The 20,351-nt window shown below is 40.9% G+C and overlaps 1 protein-coding gene across 3 annotated transcripts in view; it reads left to right on the forward strand.

The window, feature by feature from the left end:
* MIDEAS (mitotic deacetylase associated SANT domain protein) overlaps positions 1-18,544 on the forward strand; it is a 57,427-nt gene extending 38,883 nt beyond the window's left edge. For 2 of the 3 annotated variants that reach the window (XM_074824240.1, XM_074824241.1), the window contains exons 5-13: positions 415-481; positions 5,218-5,360; positions 6,215-6,318; positions 7,688-7,763; positions 8,939-9,027; positions 10,177-10,326; positions 10,514-10,687; positions 11,082-11,281; positions 12,450-18,544. In XM_074824240.1, coding sequence (XP_074680341.1) covers positions 415-481; positions 5,218-5,360; positions 6,215-6,318; positions 7,688-7,763; positions 8,939-9,027; positions 10,177-10,326; positions 10,514-10,687; positions 11,082-11,281; positions 12,450-12,675 — 1,229 coding nt within the window. In that variant the 3' untranslated portion in view covers positions 12,676-18,544. Of the gene's footprint in view, positions 1-414; positions 482-5,217; positions 5,361-6,214; positions 6,319-7,687; positions 7,764-8,938; positions 9,028-10,176; positions 10,327-10,513; positions 10,688-11,081; positions 11,286-12,449 lie in introns of those variants that run through there. The other variant, XM_074824242.1, reaches the window with a different exon arrangement.
* The last annotated feature ends 1,807 nt before the right edge of the window (positions 18,545-20,351 follow it).

Here is a 20,351-nt window from a genome sequence, read left to right on the forward strand (position 1 = left end):
TTAGGATCTGTGGAGTAATAGGAGGAAGATCATGACTTTGGGAGGTGTGGTTATGTGGAACCGGGACTTTGCCTGGGGAGCTAGGATGGAGGAAATGCAATGCTGCTTCCAACTGGGCATGCATGTTAAGATGGATTCACAAGTAATCTGCAACACCCCCTACTGACGTTCTTAGGAATGGAACTCAGTTCCTCTAGAATGGATTGTCATTATCTTGAACTGAGGGGAGAGTAAATAGTTATTACTAAGTCGTAGATGGTGACTGGAAGGTTAGTTCTTGGTCATCTTAAACTCCTTTAGCGTATGGGTACCTTTTTTGAGAGATGGAGAGATCTGATTAGATTTACAAGCTGTGTGAAGAAAATATCTCAAGTGAAGATAAGCTGTCTGAGCAGTTCGTTCTTTTCCTTGCAGATAGTTCGGAAGTTACCCCTCCTGTTCTTACAGTAGTGGGGGAAGCCACCCCGGTCAGCATTGAACCGTAAGTACCCAGAATATTCTCAGCCTGGTAGTAAACACGCTTCCTTTCTTCCTCCTAAACCTCCAAGCTGTTCCCTCTACAGTTGATGTATCTCTTAGAAACATAAAAGGTATTCCTACTGGTGACTCAAAATATAAATTGTCTTTATTGAATGTGATAAATAATGTTTGGGCAAACGCACCTTGTAATTCTGGTGATGTTAACTGCTTTGTATTACTGCTATCTGTCTCTGGGCTGAAATACTGCTGGTTAGCTAAAGGTGAATCTGTCCTGTTTTGTTGCATACAAACCCTTCTTTGTATGCTGTATGTTTGGTTTAGAGTGGGGAAATAATGCTTCTTTAGAGGAAGGCCAAAACATAGTATGGGAAAATGTAGTTAGTTCTCACATGGACTGGCCAGACTGCAGGTCATCCATGCGGTGTGCATTAGCCGTAGCACAACTGTGAACATGACTTTGCTCCCTCCTGGGCTGGCTCAGTCTGAAAGCACTATAGCCAGTTGCACACAGTGTGTGTGGCCTGAGCTAATAAGCCTCATTAGTCTTTTTAGCTGGCTGTGTGCTGGGAAAGCTCAGACATATGTGGACCCAGCAGCGCTAGGGAACACAGTTTGGAGATACTGAAGCTGGAGTCAGGAGCTTAGGCTTGGTGCCAGTCCTGCTAAACCTGAGCAGAGTAGCAAAAAAAAGCCCTTGCAAATCCTCTGGGAGTATTAATCAGCTCCAGTTCAGTGCTGTAGAACTACAGTGAGGTAGTTCTGATTCATTATTATACCTAGGTTAATGAACTCTTGCGAAATCTAAACATGGAGGTGCATGGCATGGAAACACCCATATGGCATAAAAACACCCACATGGCACTGCATTGCTGACTCTGTGCAGTCAGGAATCTCTGCTCTAACTCTGCAGCGTATCCTGTAACATTTGAGATATTTAACTCAAACTCTTCCCAAGTGAATACCAGGTTTCTTTTTCTTCCAAAATGGCTTGTATTTTAAAAATTGGCTGGAGCATTTGCTGTCAATTTATTTTTTTCTTGCCATTTTTCCATTCTGCCTTCCTGTTTGAAGCTGAGTTTTCTGCACTTTTGGCAGCAGGCTGTCCTGAGCAAATGTTGCAATTGTGAATGAACCCAGATTATTCTTGTCACCTTTGCAAATCCCTTCCAGGCTGAGCCCATTCATGGAAATAAGCACATTTGGTGTTGTTTAAATCTGTTTTAAAAATGGCTTAATTAATCTTTTTGTTGTTGGTTCATTTCACACTAATCCTGGGGAACCTCTTCTTGAACAGATATTTTTTTGTTCTCTCTCCAGGTCTTGATCTTTGATCTTATGGTGCAGTTGTCTTTGGCTGTTGTGTCTGTTGGTTTAAATTGCTGAAGCTAATGACATAAAGTTAGCTGCAGTTTTAGTCATATGTGAAAATTTTCAGATCTGTTGATGGAAATTTCAAACTATCGTAACTTAGTAATGCAAGTTCATTTCCTGTGGCCAAAAGGAGTTAGGTGTAAAGAGTTGTCCTACTGTCATTTTAAGTCTTACTGAACAGATGCTTACGTAGGTATCTGGCTTTAACTTTTAACCAAGATAAATTAACAAACTGGGGTCATTGTGTTGTCAAAGTAATCAGTTTGCTGCTCTAAAGCTAGTTTGTGCAGCACTGCTGTGGTCAGTTATGTAAACGTATCTTCTATAAAGGAAACATGGCAGGAAGTACTTTTTTTTTTTTTTAAGAAAAAAATGTTTAATTTAATTTGTAGTCTTGATTCTGTCAGAACTTGTGATTACCTGATACTGTGTTCTTAATTGCTTGTGCTTTGCCAGACCTTCTGCTAATGCTTCTCAAAAGGTCATTTCATTGCAGAGATTTAGAATAGGAAATGCGATAATGAAACTTAATTCTTCTATTCGTGAAGTAGTACAATAGGCAGCTGGTGTCAACAGATCTTTGTGTCCTACCGGTTTTGCAGTTCAGTTGCTTCAAAGTCTTAAAGTCACCCCTCAGCTAGCCAGCCTTAAATATAGCTGTGGTGCATCAGCTGAGAATTGCCTTCCCAATTCACAGCCTCAGTTCTGGATGTTACCAGGCTCAGCTTATACTGGGATGTCCCAGGAGCACTATTGGTGCTCACAGACAAGCTCTTTTGCTGTACTGAAATCTAGGCTGCTTCTGGGCCAAGCCCCAGCTCAGGGCAGACCAAATTAGATCAGGTTACTCAGGTCAACTCTTGCAGTAGAAGTCTGGTTTTATTTGAGCATTGCAGGTACAAGGTCTAATTCTTAGGCTTTTCTAGCCCAGGGATACCATATTCTAAGTTTAGTTTCAAGATTAAAAGTAACTTCTGATAGCCTTTTAAGAAGGCACACATTCTTTCCCTCCAGCTTTTCCAGTTGCGCCTCTCCCTCTCGTAGGTGAGGTCAGAGTCGTCTATGTCTTGGAACACAAAATCCCCCAAATTTCTCAATGCAGTAACAGCCTTTTTATCCGTTTCCAGTTGACAGCAAAGTGTCAGTTTCCAGCAGTCCTCTCTTCTAGGGTGGATCATAAACCGTAACCCTTTCCTCCCCTGTGAAACTGCATACTGAAACAATAAGTGAGACTAATCACAGTGAGCAGAAGACTCCACATTAACGTCATTCTGCAGTCCATCACAGTGTGCTGAAAGGAGGACTTATCAGTGTTTGTCTTGCTTTGCTTTTTAGCAAGGTCTTCTCAGTCTTGCATGAAATCTCTTGCTTTTTTTTTTTTGGATCTGGATTGTGCTGTATCTGTCCGAAATGATCAAGACAGGTGAAGCAAAAATGAAAAACTATGTAGCGTTCTAGTTTTAATAGACTTCTGTACCTGTAAAACACTGAAAACCAAAACTGTAAACCACTGAAAATCTGCTATAGATGCAAAAGAAATAGTTTGTAAAAATCTCTCTTTAAGTGTGTTAGAAGTCAGCCATTTGTTTTGATAGAGTCTTTTCCAGCTCATGACATCTCACAATGCGGATGCTTACTGACAATACCAAAGCGATGTATTGGGCAGAAGGGGAATGAAGATGTTTCCTTCTTCCCCTTACATAACAGAAAACGATACCCTCTTCCTTCCCTTTGATACCACGGTCTTCTAGGACTTCAAACTATCCTATTGGAACATTTGCTAGTATCTCTCTGGGTTTTTATATGGGTTATGTTGTGTTGTTTCAAGGCCTCCCCACACCTTTTCCAGACTCTTGCTTTCATAATAGACAAGTGTGTGTCATTTCAGAGCAGCAGAGGACCAGAAGCGTCTGGAGGCTGGCAATTCTCAGATTTTTTTGTTACTATTCTTTATTGTGCTAGATCATGCTTTTTCTCTGGTAGTTGTGTTTCCCCTCATGCTGGGGGAGAACCAAGCTGAGACTTGAGAACTATAGCAAACTTTGTCTTGGGTGGGGAGTTTTACCTTTTTTCTAATGAAGGAACTCCAGAGTTTAACTATATTGTGGGCACTGCCTGGTCTACTCTCTCTCTCTCTCAAAAAAAAGTACTAATTTCTCCATCCTTTACTATTTCAGGACCTACCAGTATGGTGCTAGTTGACTGACATCTAAAAGAGGAACATTTTTGCATTAAGCATAGATATCTTATTTCAGAATAGATTTCATTATGTTCTAACTGGTCTGAGCAACAGCTGCTTTCAGATGTCTTGGCTTTCTGATATCTTGGGGTTCTGAAGGGTCTTTTTGTTAGCTTAGCTTGGACATTTCTTTTGCTCTCTCTTCTGGACCTCTGAATTACATGCATGGTTGCTATATTACTTAGAAAGTTGTCCTTGGACTTATTTTACACTGAGTTTGTGTAGCTACTGCTGTCTCTGCGTATTTTGCCACTGAGTAAGAGATGTAGAGCAATGACAAAGGACATCCATGCTCTCGCTGTTTGCTGTGCTATTGGTGTAGACCTCCAGACCTCCAAGTCTGGTAGAGCAGTCTTTTGATGGTGGTTCCTACCTATCTCTGTGCACAAAATCATGTTTGCTAGTAGAGAGAAGAATCTCTGTGGATGGTCACTTGGTTTAAAGCAAGTGTAGTGCTCTGTGGATTGCATGTTGTGAAAAATCTGCCCGCTAATTCAGAATCTAAAAGTATGAGACTGTTGCTAAAAGAATGGGATTTGGTTTTGATACAGAATGAGAAATAGAGCTTTTATTGGTTTATATTTTTGGTTTCAGTTGTTAAAAATAGTTTCTAGAAGATACTAGCTTGTGTCAAGGTCATAGGGGCCTAAACTTTGAGATTGATCCCGCTCTGAATGGGTTGGACCAGATAGTGTCCAGAAGTCCCTTTCAAACTAAATGATGCTATGATTCTGTAATTATGGCTGGCACAAAGTTAATACTAAAACAGGCTCACCTATCTTATGCACAAGGAGCAAGCTTGCCATAGGAGAAGTCTGCATGACAGCCTCTCAAAAAGGGGTTGTTATTGAATACTAATAACTATTTTTGAGCAGTTATTGGGGGATCCCAATTTAAATACAGTGTCAAGCATTGTTGATAAGACAATGAAAACTGGTAATGGATGTAAAACCTCTCACCTCTGAGTCATACTTATTAATGTAACCTACAACACCTGAAAGCTGTTCATGTTATATGCAAGAGCCTGCTGCGTTTCAGTGTCTTCATAATTAGTGCTTCTAGCAGAGATGGAGACTTTCTGGGTATTGTAAAGGGGGCCTGACCATTAGTTTTTACCTTTTCTGCAGGCGAATAAATGTAGGAACTCGCTTTCAAGCAGAAATACCATCACTCCAAGACAGATCTCTGGCAGCAGTTGATGAACATAAAGCAGAGCTGGTGTGGCAGCCGTGGGGCGACCTGGAAACCAACAAAGTCACCCAAGAGAATGGTAAGAATGTGGAAACAGGACTGAATTGTCACAGTTGTTGTAGGGGTAACCACATATCTACTGTAGGCATAATTTAAAATCTCTCAGAGCTGCCAGTCAGGTGACATGTTCGAGTGGTCTTGAAAACAGTCTTAGGAGTAAAACTTGTTTATCAGGTTGTGTATGGCAGGGGAGAAATTGATAGGATTGGTTTTTTAATTGAGATAAAATGGGACCATTTGTTACTGGTCAGGCAAAAAGCAGCCTTTTGCTCAGTGAAGCTTCCTTGTCTTTGTTAACATTTGAACACCACATGCACTTAACTTCTGCATTTTCAAGGGATGTTCTAGACATAATAGTGTTTTAAAAAAAGCAAGTTGTAGACAGAAGTCAGGATGAGGAAGCCAGAGTTGTGGCAGCTAGTAGCAGACTTGTGCACCATCAGCAGACGGCTCCCCATGGGTTGTGGCATGTATAAATCCTGAAGCGAAGAGGAAGTGTGGAGGCTTGGAAGAAGTCTTTCTGATGAGAGAGAAAAAAGGGTATTGTGAAATGGAAATTCACAATGTAAAGGGGGGATTCGGGAAACCTCTGAGGTGAAGGGAGATGGGAAGACCTTATAGGAGGGAGGAGATAAGAAACTCTATGTGTAAATAGTGCTGCATGCAGAGTAATGCCGCATGACCTAATGAGTTCCTGTGTCCAAATTTAACCCAGATAAATTTTCAAGGACATTCAACTTCTCTGAGAGTTTTACTTTGTTAGGTCTAGCCCTGCTTCAAAAGAGGGCTAGACATAATTAATGATGCAAATCCTGTAGAAAACTCCATTTTAATCTTCTTATCTGAATTTGTTTGGTACCTCTGTGGAAATAGTGGAAAATCTTCTAGCTGCTGCCTGTTCAAGCATTTTTCCTGGGGCTGGAACCAACCAGGAGCTGGCACTGCATTTCTTGCATGAAGCAAAGGGAAGCATTCTGGTGAGTCTTCCGAGCTTTTCACCTTGATGTGGTCAAAGATGTTAATGAAGGCCAGGTAACCTGTCATTCCTGAGAGGAGAGTCTTGCAAACTCCTTGTGCATCTGGCTCCCACTATTTAGTGTCCCTTGGATGTCTGAAAATTGGGTTCTGCCTGACATACAGTGCCTTGTTCACTCACTATCTTGCATATTTCCAACTTCAGTGTGTTTGGCTTTTTAGCAGACAAACTGACAGTCTACCAGGTGAGTGAGCTGAGACTGTTAAATGAATCTTACTGGGAAGATGACCATGTTGGAAGGAAAAATAAGGGGCTGGGGCTGAAGCTGAGATATCAAGTGCAGTGTCTTGCTCCACTTACTTTTGGCGGATCTATTTAACTTCTCTGTGCCTGTCTATAGAACAGCTGTGCTGCTAACTTCCTGTCAGTATTGTAAGACATGACACACTTTCATAAATGCCCTTTGACACCCCTGGGAGGTAATATCAAAGAGCAGAGCGTAGCATACAGCACAGGGTTGTCATCCTTTTATAGTTCTATGATCGATTTAACCTGGCATAACTCAGACCTGTGGTCAGGAGTATTCCACATTTTTGCCTGGCTGCTTGTTTCCCATCCCCTGTAGTGTGCTAGCACTGACACTTGTGACACTGTATTGACCTGCATTGGAGAAGAGAACAAATAAAAGGTAACTTTTGTGTGTATGTGTTAGGTTTCTGCTAGATATAAGTTCCCAGAACCAGCCCACCATTGTGAATGCTGTTGCTGGCATTAGGGAGGAGCAGGTCTGCTCCTGGCAGTAAGAGCTCACTGGTGGTTTAAACTGCTGATGGAAGCATGGGTCCATTTTCTCCTTCCTGCTAATTTTGAAAGCACTTCCAGTTTAAATTCAAAGTAAAAAGCAGCTTGAAAGGGATTTTTTGTGTGGAATCTTTCAATCACATGACTGTTCTGTTTTATTTTGAAATATTGCTTAGTTAATTGAGATAAGATCTCAATGACTCAAATGTTTAAGACAGACATAATTTTGGGCAGCATTTTTGGATGTGAGTACGTAACTTAGGCCTTCAGAAAATGAGAGGAAACTGCTGCATGCTCTCTGTGTATGGAATTAACCCTCTTCCAATGCCACAGTGCTTGTGTTAGAAAGTGTCAATTCGCAGAGACATGAAGAGGTGCTGAGAGCTTACCACTTGCCTGTGGTACCTAAGACTCAGCAGATAGGAATGTGATTTTTAAAGTTGTCCCAAATGTTAAACTGTGCTATGGTTCTTTTCATTTAGCTTGCCAGAAAGGAGAGGATTCACAATTGCCTGTTCTTTGTTTCAAATACCCCAAAATTAAATTACTTTTATTTGTGCTTATCTTAGGGAGCTTTGACCAACCTGCTATTGAAGAGGCCAGTACGATTGCCTACCCACCCTTTGGCAGATTATCACTACACAGGTTTGTTAACCAGAATAACTCCGTGCTGCCTGTCAATTATAAAGGATTTTTTTATCCTTTTCTGCTCTTCTGGGGAATTCTAACATTACAATAGGATTAAAAGACCACTCTTCTCTGTGGTAAATGAAATGATGGCTTGCCAGGAATTTTGCCTGTGCAAATTATGATGCTCATAATGTGAGAAACACTGCATGTCTTAGAACATGTGCATGTGTGTATTTGCGTATGTGTGTGCATTCTGATTTCCTTTATGGGGAAAAGAGCATGTGATCCCTTACACTAAAGCACAGAGAATGCAAGAAGATAGCTAGTATGTACAAGAAAGGCTGTGGTAACCTCAGAACCACAGCTTCTCTGCTCTGAATTTCCAGGGTGGAGTTAAGAGGGGGTTTTATGGGAAGAGTTTTCAAGCTTGCTGAAGAAAGCTCAGCCAACTATTGATGTCTGTCAAAGTTTCTGCAAAATTTAAATGCTGTAAACTGCCTTTTTAGTCTTGTACCTAATTAAAAAAGTCAGCCATGTGACACTAGCTTCAGTGATCTAGAGTAACCCTAGCCACCTGAAAGGCCTGATGTATGGTGGTAGAGACATATAATAGCTGGTGCCACAAAGCATAGAAATTACATTTCTTCATTATTATATACTCCTGCTGTAATGGTTGGGAAATATTACTTGAGTAATATCTATAAGGCAGGAGGAGATTCCAGAACGTGTTTATTATTAGAGGCAAGGGTGCTAGGATAGTAGGAATATTTGAGATGTAATAAATCTTCAAGTACAGTGGGTTGCTGCTGAAAGAGAAGATCCTGTTCTCCTGCTCCACTCTTGTATAAAATCTATGACTGGGCCACCACAAAGTGTGTCTATTCACCTTGCTGTTTTGCTGGAAAACATCTTAGTTCATCTAACTGACTGGTTTTTGCAAGCTGAACTGAGTTCACCTGTGGTTATAAGTACTCGATTTAACACAGAGGAAGTGGATGAGAGAAGGGCTGAAGTGGAGCAGTAGGGGAGGGGTTAACAGCAGTCTGCAGTTATGTTGGCTTAGGTGTGATGGGAGACTACACCCTTGCATGTGTGTATTGGTCTTATTTAAGACGAACATGAAGAAGTAGTATATAGAAGAGTAAACATCTGAAATTGCAAAGGTTTCCATTACAACTTTTTTCCTACAGGATCAGACAAGTGGAAAGTTGCTGAAAAAAAACTTTTCAACAAAGGCATTGCAATCTACAAGAAAGACTTTTTCTTGGTCCAAAAGCTTGTAAGTTACTTTTTTTTAATGACAGCAGTGATATGTTTTTACATGTTAGTTGAGCATTTAATACAGGGAGTTCAATCTTGATTCTTCTGAAATTTCAGTATTAAGCATTATATAAGTCCTACACTCAGAAGATTTCAGAGAAATTTTATGATCCAGCCCAGCATAAAATCTCACTACAAAGCTAGAACAATAGTGTTTGTTTTGCTGTTGTTGTTTACTTAACTCCTGTACTTACTGCATTACTTCCATTAGTCCACACTGTAGGTATCACTTCTACGGGGCGTATTTATAGAGTGCTGGTAATGTTCCAGTACAGCTTAAATGGCTTGCTTATAAAACTAAATAGAAACACATCCTTGCTACTGATGAAAAGGACCAAAGAAGGATATGTGAATGAATGATGCCTCATTTAGGATCTCTCTTTCTGCTTTTCTGTGACAATGGTAGTAAAAATGATCACTGCCATCTGTTTTCACGAGGTATGACACTTCAGTGGGGGGAAATCACTGAAGGAGAGTGCAAAACCAGGGGTTGCGTACATATTTACTGAATAAATTCCCCAAAGGCATTTAAGTTGCAGAAGCCCAGAAGCTAAGAATATATTCCAAAAACTTCCAGAAAAATCACTGATAGAGGATATGTAGGCAGTCACAGGTCTGTACTGATAATCATCTACCACCACATGTGTATGAAATCCATGTGGCCAAAATGGGAAAGGGCTGCAAACCTTCCTTTCCATTTTTGGATCGGTATTCTGGTCTGGTCTTCTCTGAAGTGCTGCTGGAAAATAAAGCTCCCCCATAAAACTGAAGGGCTGCTCTCAAGCCTGACAGCTCAGTTGTAACATTTTGGAGGCTAAGATGTGCATTAAGCTTACGAAGTGCCAGGTTCTGTCACCTTTACATTGACCAGTTTTTCCTTGGAAAGTTGGTGCTGTAGTTCTCAGTGAATAACAGTGGCAATAGGGGATGGGATGGGGCACGCACATGGATATGACACAGAAAAGGCAGCTTTAACAGCAGTTGTGCTGGAATGGAGACTACTGGGGAAAGAAAAATACAAAGTATATTTATTGCACCTTTAGTAATTATTTATAAGCCTTCTTAAAATCATGTAATCCATTGGACTTTTATGGCTTTTAAACACCAGATAAAAACCAAAACAGTGGCTCAGTGTGTGGAATTCTACTACACGTACAAGAAACAGGTGAAAATTGGTCGGAACGGGACCTTAATCTTTGGGGACATTGATGTTGCTAATGAGAAGTCTATGAAAGATGAAGCTGAAGTTGACATCAAGGTAATTAAATTTCTCTCGCCTCTTTTGGGCTGTGGTGTGAAGTCTGATTTTGTGTGTTATTTGCTGGTAAAACCAAAAGCAGAAACAATGTGGTGAAGGAGTCCAGACTCACAAACTTGTCCTTTGTCACATAATGATATTTACTTACAGACACCAAAATTAACAGTTCCTTTATCTTCTGGTGAAGAGTTCCCATAGGTTTGCACGTGTTCTTCCTCCCAGAAGGGACATTTACAGTGAAGAACAGGAGCATGAGGAGGAGGAGGAAGAGGAGGAAGAAGAGGAGGCAGAGGAAGGGCTGGATAACAGAAAGAGCACAGTTGCTGTCAAAGATGAACAGACACTACAAGATGGTGTAATAGTAAGTGCTGCATTGTGCATGTTGTGCTTTCTATGCCACCTTCACTCTGCAACTCTTCTAACTCTGTTAGAAAACACCAGGTGGGCAGTTCCAGATATAGAAAGTTTCCACCTTTAGGTTCTACCAGAGAAGAGACTGGGCTGAGGTAGCTGAGAGTATTACTAGCAACCAGACTGTGTGCTGTGGTGGGAGAACTGGGGTGAGCAAGGGGAAAAAAAACCAGTATCATTCTTTGTGGTTGGTGCACACATAGGACCATGATGAGAAATGTCCTGAAAATATCCTGAAGACTTCTTGGTCTGGAATAAAAGAAGCACAGGAGCTCAAGCATTGTTTTCCTTCTGATGGTGAGTTTAAGTTTCAGTTTGCCGTAACTGTTCCTGTCTCTCCAAAGGCCAATGATGCCGATATGAGGAGTCAAGAGGCAACTGTCACAGGCAGAATTGGAAGGAAGCCAAGGGAGACAACAGTGAAGCCTCGAAAGCCTATAACTTCTCCAGTGCAGAGGAGGCGGCGGAAACAGAAGATAAAATCAGATGCTACCAGTAAAACTCAGAACACAGAAAACACATTTCCATGTAAAAAATGTGGCAGGTAAGAGCAACTCCACTTCCAGCAATAATCACAGAATTGCAGTAGGGCATCTCCTGTGGAAACTTGCTCTCAAATGAGCTTTCCTTCTGTCTATTTTGGACAGAGACACTGGCAATAATTTTAACTTATTACCCCACTAATACTCGCGGATTAGGGATTTTTACATATATTGATATTAAGATACTACTACTTGGATAATTATCTGCTGCTGACTGTCATTCCTGAAATGGAATGAAACACTGCTTGCATTTCAACTGTGTGCAGTATTTCATGTTAAGCTGCGGTTTCAAACAGCTGCTGTACTGCCCCTCTGTAATGCCTACATTATGTATTTGCTAGATCACATATTAAGAACATGGTGTAGATTTACTTATGAACAGTGGTGTAGACGTACAAGACACTACCATTGTTATAGCAGCAGATATTAGGCCAGTGGGTACACAGTTCATCTGGTTAAACTTGCACCCGTCTTTTGCGCCTATAAAATATATTTGTCTTTCCTCACATGGTTCTACTAGCTTTTGTAGGTTTGTTACCAACAGATTCATAAGTGTCAAGAAAATTCAGTTCCCTACATAAATGGCTTACTCTTAAAACAATAGAGAGTCTTGTAATACCAGTGGTTATCCATTTATTTGAAAAAGGCACCAAGCTAGGGGATGGCAAGAAAATGCAATCTCTGTCTAGTTATATCACCAGGGGAAAGTCAGGAGGAAAATGTTCAAGTGTTTCCAGCTGTGTGGGCAAAGCTCAGGAGTGGCATTTGGCCGTTGTTCACCTCCGTGTTTATTGTATTTTTGCAGCATAGGGGGAATGCCTAAAAACCAGGGCCCTGTTGTGTTAAGCAGCATGTGCATATTTCAGACCCCAGTGCAGCCCCTCTGAATTTAGAAAATTTAGAAGCTGAATGAGAGATACGAGGAAATTGCCATATTAAGAAACAAAGTGAGTGGTTTGAGGGTGCTCAGGATCTCCTGCCGGCATTCCACCTAGTGCTGGCACATGCCGAGTCAGAAGTGGTGTTTGCTGTAGATGCTCTATTGCAATGCCAGCGTCAGTTCCTGGGCTGAAGCTCACAAACGAGGCTGGAGCAGCAGAGCTCTTTTGGAGAATTAATGAAGGAGGCTGTAGGAGAGACCAATGCTAACATACAGGTGTGCTTCCTCAGGGTGTTCTACAAGGTGAAGAGCCGCAGCGCTCACATGAAGAGCCACGCGGAGCAGGAAAAGAAGGCAGCCGCACTGAAGCAGCAAGAGAAAGAGGCAGCAGCAGCAGTGGCAGCGGCGGCAGCGGCAGCAGCCCACAGCCAGGCCCGGCAGGAAGAGAGCAGCGAGAGTGGGAGCAGCAGCAGTGGAAGCAGCAGTGCGAGCTCGGATGAAGATGGAGAAATATAGCAGCAGACCAGAAGTGGAGGGAGTAGCATGGCTGGACCCAACCTCCCTCTTGGTGGTCTCACTTTTTTTGCTTGCACTTTTCTTACCTGAACCATCAGGTCTCAGTTTCAGTGCTGCCATTTCCTCATGCCACATGTTCCACTTCACCTCACCAGTACTGACCAAGCTGGAATGGTGGATGAAAAGATTTGTTTCAACTTGGATTTTTTTTTTTAAAAACAAATAAGATTTCTATTCTATTTATAATGATACCTGAGGTACATAGTAGAACAATGTCACCTGCAGTGGAAGTAAGTTCTCTCTCAGGTCAGTCAGACCTTTCTTTTTTGTGCTTGTCCGGAACCATGACGGGACTCCTGGATATAAAGGTTTCCAGACCGGAGCAAGAAAAAGATGCTCTGCTCTGAGCTAAGTGTATCCAGTTACTGTGACACTGGTGATTTCTAGATGTTCCCTTTCTCAGCAAGTTCTCCTTCCTGTTACACTTTCCTGGCTTTCTTTCTGAGCATTTATTCAGGCAGCCAACAAGTGTTGTGGAAAGACGGTGTGCACTTTTGGCCTCTGCTTCATAAAAATGGAAAGCGGGATGAGAAAGATGCTCTTCTTCCTTTTGAGAGGAAGTTTTATTTTGCAAAAGGAAGCCTGAGGTTGTTTCTTTTATGCCATTAAGAATGCAGCAATGGATATAAAAATATCCTGTGGGATTAGAGTAGCCACAGGCCCTGTGGGTTGTCTCATCTTGGAAAACAAAATAGTCTGCCTTTGATTAACTTAATGGAAAGTAGTCTGGGCTTCACAAGTGCAATTTGAAATGAAAACTGCTGGTTTTGACTGCGTAAATGGGAGCAAGTTTGTTTAGTGAAAATGAACCACGGCCTTCTTGTGCCCTGGATTGTGTGCACCTCAGAGATGGGAGGAATGGACTCTCATCTCCAGCAGTGATCCCTCTGTGAATGGCTTTTACCTCTCAACACATCCATTTCTTCTTTTGTGGCAGTCCTCATTTATTCCTTGAAATTGCCATCATCAAGAGCTTGCATGGTGGGGCCCTAGTTTCCCAAATACTTCCTGTCACACAGTATGTACATGTGGGGGAAGCTTGACACTGATTTCCACACCAGTGGCTGGACAGCACTGCCTGCTGGGTTGTCCTGCTGTGAGCCTTGCTCTTTGCCAAAAGGCTGACTTTTCCTTCAGAACTGACACACGCTAATAGCCAAAAAAGTCTAGCCACCAAAAACCTGCTGGCGAAAGAGAGTTAAGAAGTAGTAACGTGGTCCAGGTGACATAGATTTGCCCAGGATTTTCTGTACATCTTTATAACCCACATTTATCATTATTTTGTAAAGATGCAAAGAATCGATGGCTTCCTTGTGCTTCACAGCTGGTCAGTCCAGGCCGTACCCCCGACCCTTCCTGGCGCCGGCACTGTGTCACACCGCCGGTGTCCTCACAGTACCGAAGGAGCCAATCGCTCCTGCCTTGCCAAGCAGGGATCCTACCAGGTTGCTGTACGTGAACTACAGAGTGTTCCTGACTGGTTGATTGTTTTTAAATCTTGACCCTTCAAGCTGCTATGTAAATTCCAGGTTAACTATGGAAAGTGGCGCTAACTCCAGCATGCCATTTGGCAATCTTTTCCTGCCCCATGGTTTTATGCAACCATGATTGTTTCACTCTCTAAGTCTGAGAGACTGTGTGTTGTACCATGTTTGCTTTGTCATATATATACCTTTGGATAGAGTCCTTTTTCTTAATAGAAGAAACAGTTACTACTCTTACAAAGTAAGTAGGAGTATCATTAAGGACTGCACTTTTTTCAGTGTTGACACTTTTGCCTTTAAGTGTTCAATTTTCTGCCAAGGTTGTGTTTTTTCATTCCTAACAAAATTAGGTTTCCTTGCAGCATTTGGATGAGTGTTCCATGTCCCTACATGCACGGGTCTTGTTGACTAACTAGGCTGTGGAAGCAGATGGCATGTCACGAATTGTTAAAATCATTCAAAAACTGCAAAGAACTAAAAGCTACTAATCTTTAAAAAGAAGCTTAAGCAAATCAGTCTTCCTGTTAAGACTTTCAATGTTAATTGTTAGCTTTTTCCTTTTGTAAATTGGAGAAAATGCTTGTCTACCATTATCCTAGGGCCCTTAGAGAGAACAGAAGCTTTAGCACACTGTGCCAGGATGGACAGTAGGTGAAGCAGCTGGACCTCATGGTCCACTTGTAGTACTGGCATTAATTCCAGTAAAAAGCAATGATGCAGTTAAACTTAAATCTGGGAAGTGGCCAATAGTTTCCAGACCTTGAAAACTGCAGGGCAACAGTTCAGAAACGAGCAGGGCTTGTGAGTGTATCTAAAAAGGATTTAAAGTAACGTAGATACATTCATTACAACAGTATAACAGTATTTGCCTGGAATACCAGTGTCGCAGCAGTGGAACAGCGTACAGTTGCTTGACAGAGACTGGCAAGGCCTAGAAGCACATAACGAAGAAATGGAGATGGAGGTGGAACTGGCACACACTGAGAAACATGGCAAAAATGAAGATTTTTTTTTTTTTAGATTGGAGAGGAGATCTTACTAAACTTGAGAACTAAAATAAGGTTAATCAAACGTGTCTTAGGAAAATGCTTTTATGGTCCTTGCTAAAACAGTGCAAAATCAATCAGTATGTAATCCCTTAAGACAAAATGGAGACTGTTCATATTGGGACAAACCAGAGCTCTGTCTAGCTCCAGGTCTTGTTTCTGACAGCGATCAGGAGCAGATGGCTAGGAACAAGTGAGGGACAGTATGGACTAGTGGGTATAGTGCAGCTAGAAAATAGGATGCTAAACTAGAAGGACTTAGGTGTGTTCTCCGGTAAGGCAGATCTGCAGAGAGGTTTGTGCTGAAGTGTACAGAAAATGGGGACATTTCTCTGCCTTTTACTCTTCTGCTCTGTGTATCACCTGCAGTTACTCTGGTATTTTTAGTGTCTGGAAGTATGCCTGGGTGATAATGAGCAAACATTTAGTCATGGCCCTCAGGAGTTTTCAAGCTTGAAGTAGTTTTTAGATATGGCATAGAAAATTATGGTGACAAACAACTGATCAGATGAAGTACAAAGATTTAGGGAGCAAATCATGGGATTGCTTCAAGTACCAATTTAATCTTCTTTCGGATATGATGATGCTTGAATGCAAGCATTATTGTAGTCTTCCAAAGACCACATCTTTCACTGATTCTCCTTATTTTAGGAAATTGATATAAGAGTAATTTTTCCTCTCATCAAGGATACACCATTGAGGTGCTGATTAAGAACAAATCAGAGATTTTCTTTAACTGCACAAAAATGGTGTGTATGCTACACACTGAATCCAGTACTGGTTGTTTCTTTCCCACCCTGCTGCAGTAGAAGAGAACAGGAAGATTTGATAGCAGTGAGGTCTGTCACTGGAAGAAAATCAGAAAAGGGCTTTTTCTGAGGATAACCTCTAATAGCTGTGGGTTAGCATGGCTGACCAAAATCAGGTAAATGTTCCAAGTAAGTGGCATCAAATGGAAATGTTTCTGAGCATGTTTACATATTGCTAGTAGCCACCAGAAGACCTCTCTTCTGTCATGGTAATAAGTAAAAATGCTCCTCCGAGTGTCTTGTTCAAAAACAAACAAGCAAAACCAAACCTGCTGCCCACTTGCTCACAGTAGGAGTTTGGAATTGATCCTACATCTAAATTAGATCCTGCCTACTAGCAAAAGTTGGCAGAGAATTGTTTTAAAAAAACCAACCAACCCCCAATTGCTGTGGACAAAGCATTTGAACTGAATTTGTCTAATCTGCAATAAATTCTGTTGCTCTCCTTAGTGGAGGGGGGGAAAAGTAATTTGAGTGGCTCTTTACTGCAGCACAGTGTTAATTTAAGGCTGTGTTGTTCCAGTTAGGATTTTTTTTAAAAAAAAAAAAGACATTCTTGTCTATGTTCTGTTGATTTGTCTGTTTTAATACCCTATGCTCATTGTCATCGTTTAAAGGCCTGATCCCCATTTAGTATAAGGGTTTGCTGTTAATTTAGAAAAAAGGCAGTTATGTTGAGTTTGAACAAGGCATCGCTTTGCTTTAGCTGTCTTTACTATGGGAACAAATACAAGATTATAGACTGCAATTCTGTAAATGTGTACTAATAGATTTGCTTTTTACAGTGCGAGATCAGGCTTCCAGTGGTCAGATACGCAGTAGTCTGTCAGGTGGCTGTTGTTTCAAAGCCATTAACTGTTTGAGCCTTGATGCCAGCGGTGGGCGTTGCGGAGATGCAGCGACAGATCGCGTTTTGCCCTGATCACGTACTTCTGCCTGTGTTGCCTGCCCTTTACAGATAGATTCAGTCTTTCAGGTTTGTGATCTGCATGGGATAGCATCAGTTTTGTAAGACTGTGTGTGTGTATATAATTACTAGATATATGCATGCACTTGTGATGCATATCTGATATAGCTACAGGTGTTTTGCAGTCTAGCTGCAAGAACAACTCTGCATTTTTAATTTCTTTTATGTTTTTCCATTTACTGATACAGATAACTGTATCTGAGAGAACTCTACTCTGTAAGTTGAAAGCCTACAGAATTTCAGTTGGCTGTGCAGGACCTTGGCATGTTGTTAGCTAGGACCAGGTAGGAATATAGCTGTTTAAAGGCAGGGCAAAGAGAGATTCTAAAGCTTAAAGGTAACTCATCTATTAATCCCATACTAAACATGTAACGTAAAGTCCAAATTAGCTAAAAATACCCTCTGATTTATCAAACTGAGGCTTTTGGTAATTTTTATCATTGCAACAAGCTTAGATTAAAATCAACATTCAAAAAAAGTGGTTCCTAAACCACAAAGAGTGAGCTTTCGCACTCTCAGCAGTTACACACTCTTAATTCTCTTTCAGGCAGCGGACTAGAAAGTTCCTATATATACATATCCTATTTTACAAGAAATGGGAGTAGGGAGGACTACAGCCATAGAAGTCTTGTCTGCTTTCATACAATGTCACTTTTAGTCCCATGATTACCTCTGCCAGAAACCTTATTCTAAACCACATTTTCCCACACAAACTTTCTCCCTGTTTTATCTTCTGATGTATGCCTGAAAGTTTATAAAGCTTTAAAGAGACAGAGAAGCAGTGTCTACAAATCATGTTTGATTTTTGTGGGGGTGAGTTTCTTTGTAAATTCGTCACTGGGGTTCAGCTGCTTTACTCTCCCTCATTCTCTCCTGTGTCAGATGTTGGGAAGACACAAACTTTGAATCCCCAGCTGTCTAAGGATTTTTCTTTCCAAGACTAGGATTCCACTGACAGCTGAGCCTGAAAAAACCCCTTAACTTCTCAAGATTAGAAGACAACATATATTTTTATAGAAATGTAATTGTATATTTTAAAAACCAGTTTCATGCAGCTTCTCCACACGTATTTTTCCCCTTGTAGTTCAGATTTGATATACACTTTTTTGTGTTCATTCTTTTTATGTTCTGTTTTTAAATTTGTAGTCAAAGCTTTGGTGTACTGTACAGGAGCAGTCAGCCTTTGTAATTACTGTATAAATGCTTTATAATAAAGTATATTACTTTTAACAAGTGAGCAGACACTTCCTTTTGTGTGTTTGCTGCCTAGGGCACCTTTTAAAAGACTGTTACATGTTCAAAATGTACATATATAAATATATTTACCTGTTGCTGTACAGTTGTGATAGACTGGACTGAATTTATTTTTTGTGTGCTTTTTTATAAAATATTAATACACTAAAGGAAATCTTGCTGATGTGATTGTAATGTACTATGTAACTTATTTACTTAATATCCTCTGTATATCTAAAAAACCTTTTATTAAATGAGGTTTAAAAAATAGTTCCATAGCTGAGTTTTTTGGTGGTATGAGGGAGTGGCTGGGAGGTTTGGGGCGATAGTGACTGTGATGCATTCATGCACAGGAAGCATTTTTTTAACTAGTCTGCTCTCTCATCCATACCCACCTCTCTATTTCTCCATAGCAGTCCTTGAGGCTGTTTCTCAATGGAAACTTCTCCCTGAAGACACCAGCCCACAGTGTTTGATGTCTTATATCTAAGAAAACAACTGGCAGATGCAGCTCCAGGTGCTGTTACAGGAGTGTTGATGGTGTGTGTGTCCCACTCCCATGCTGGGCACCTTCCCAGCAGGCCAGCAACAACTTTCATAGTGTGTTAGAAATTCACAGGGAATAGTTCTAGGTCTGCTGTGGAGTAACTTGGTACCTGAGGGGCCTGAATTCCTGGATGGCTGTGGCTGGGACAAAGTAGAGACTGAAGTAAATCTAGAGCTGCTGGAAAAAGAGTTAACGTCTTCCTGCTGTTTAGGAGTTGAATCTACTGATTGTAGAAACAATGACTCCAGTTGTAAGTCGTATTGCATCATAGGTTTTAATGGTAGAGTTTAAAAAACGTTTTAGGAAATACTGTCTTAAGGGCACTTGTCCGTTACCTGAATCGAAGGGGGTTTGTAAACATATTTTGTTATACAGCACTAATCTCGTTTCCTCTGGCAGTAGCCGGATCTCTTGCTGTGGATTTTAAATACTAATTTGCTTCCATCCATCCTCAAAACAAAGGTTCCTTCTGTTTTGGTAATTAACTGGTTTTAGCTAACTAGGCTACATAGGTGTTTCTCATACCTGTGGGCATGAAGTCTTCAAAAGCTGCAAACGTTTCACTACATAAAGCAGATGGTAGAACTGTATATCAGTGACTGACCTCCTGTGAGATTTCAGTTGGAATTCAAGGCAGCACACCTGTTTTCTTTCTAGTTGCTAATTTATGCTGACAATTTTTTGCATTTCAATATTCTTGCAAAGCTGGCAGGAGAAAGACTCAGCCCAAGACACTAAAACGCTCTTTTTTCAGCTCAGTGTAGAAGCCTTTGCTTTGATTTACTCCTGTGGATGTGGCTGTTGATCAGCAATAGTATTTGGAGAAGTAAGTGGTATTTTGCTTGGTGGGCAAAAGAGACTGGGAACACCGAAGCCTTCACTTCAGATAGCAGACCAGGACTTTGTTTAAAGCTTTAAATAATGTATTTGCCTCCCTGTCAAAGCCAACTGGCAAAAGTGCTAAAGGTTGACTACTTTGTACTAAAACTGTGAAGCCATGCAAACAAACTTTGGATGATCAAAAAAGTCACAAGTTTTGGGCATTTTGGTTTTCAACTCTTTTTTTTAATTGGTGGATCCAAGCCCAAACTCCTGGAAGTTATTTCAGCTACTGAAGGAGACCTTACGAGCATTTTGAGGATTAGTAAGCTTTGAGTTAGTGGCACTGTGTGAGGAATTCTGCAGTAATTCCCTGTATGTTTTTTAAATAGCATTACAGCCCTCATTGCAGGATGCTGCTGTTGTCATTATTGAAACTGACTGCTGTGCACTCGGGGGTAGAAAGCTTTTTCTTTCTATCTGAGTTTTGAAATTACATTTCAGTGACACTGTCTATTGATGGCTAAAGTTCTTATTACAGAAGTTTATGAATCAGTTAACCTTCTCTCGTCCAGGACTAATGGAATTGATAGTATATTGCTATTGCTAGTATAACAAAAGTGAATTAGTAATTTTGTACTGAAGAAAGAGTACCCATTTATTTAACTTATTTGGATTTTTTCCCCCTATAGGAGTAGTAGACTTTTCTTC

This window comes from Strix aluco, chromosome 4 (genome assembly GCF_031877795.1).
Source record: "Strix aluco isolate bStrAlu1 chromosome 4, bStrAlu1.hap1, whole genome shotgun sequence".
Taxonomy (NCBI): domain Eukaryota; kingdom Metazoa; phylum Chordata; class Aves; order Strigiformes; family Strigidae; genus Strix; species Strix aluco.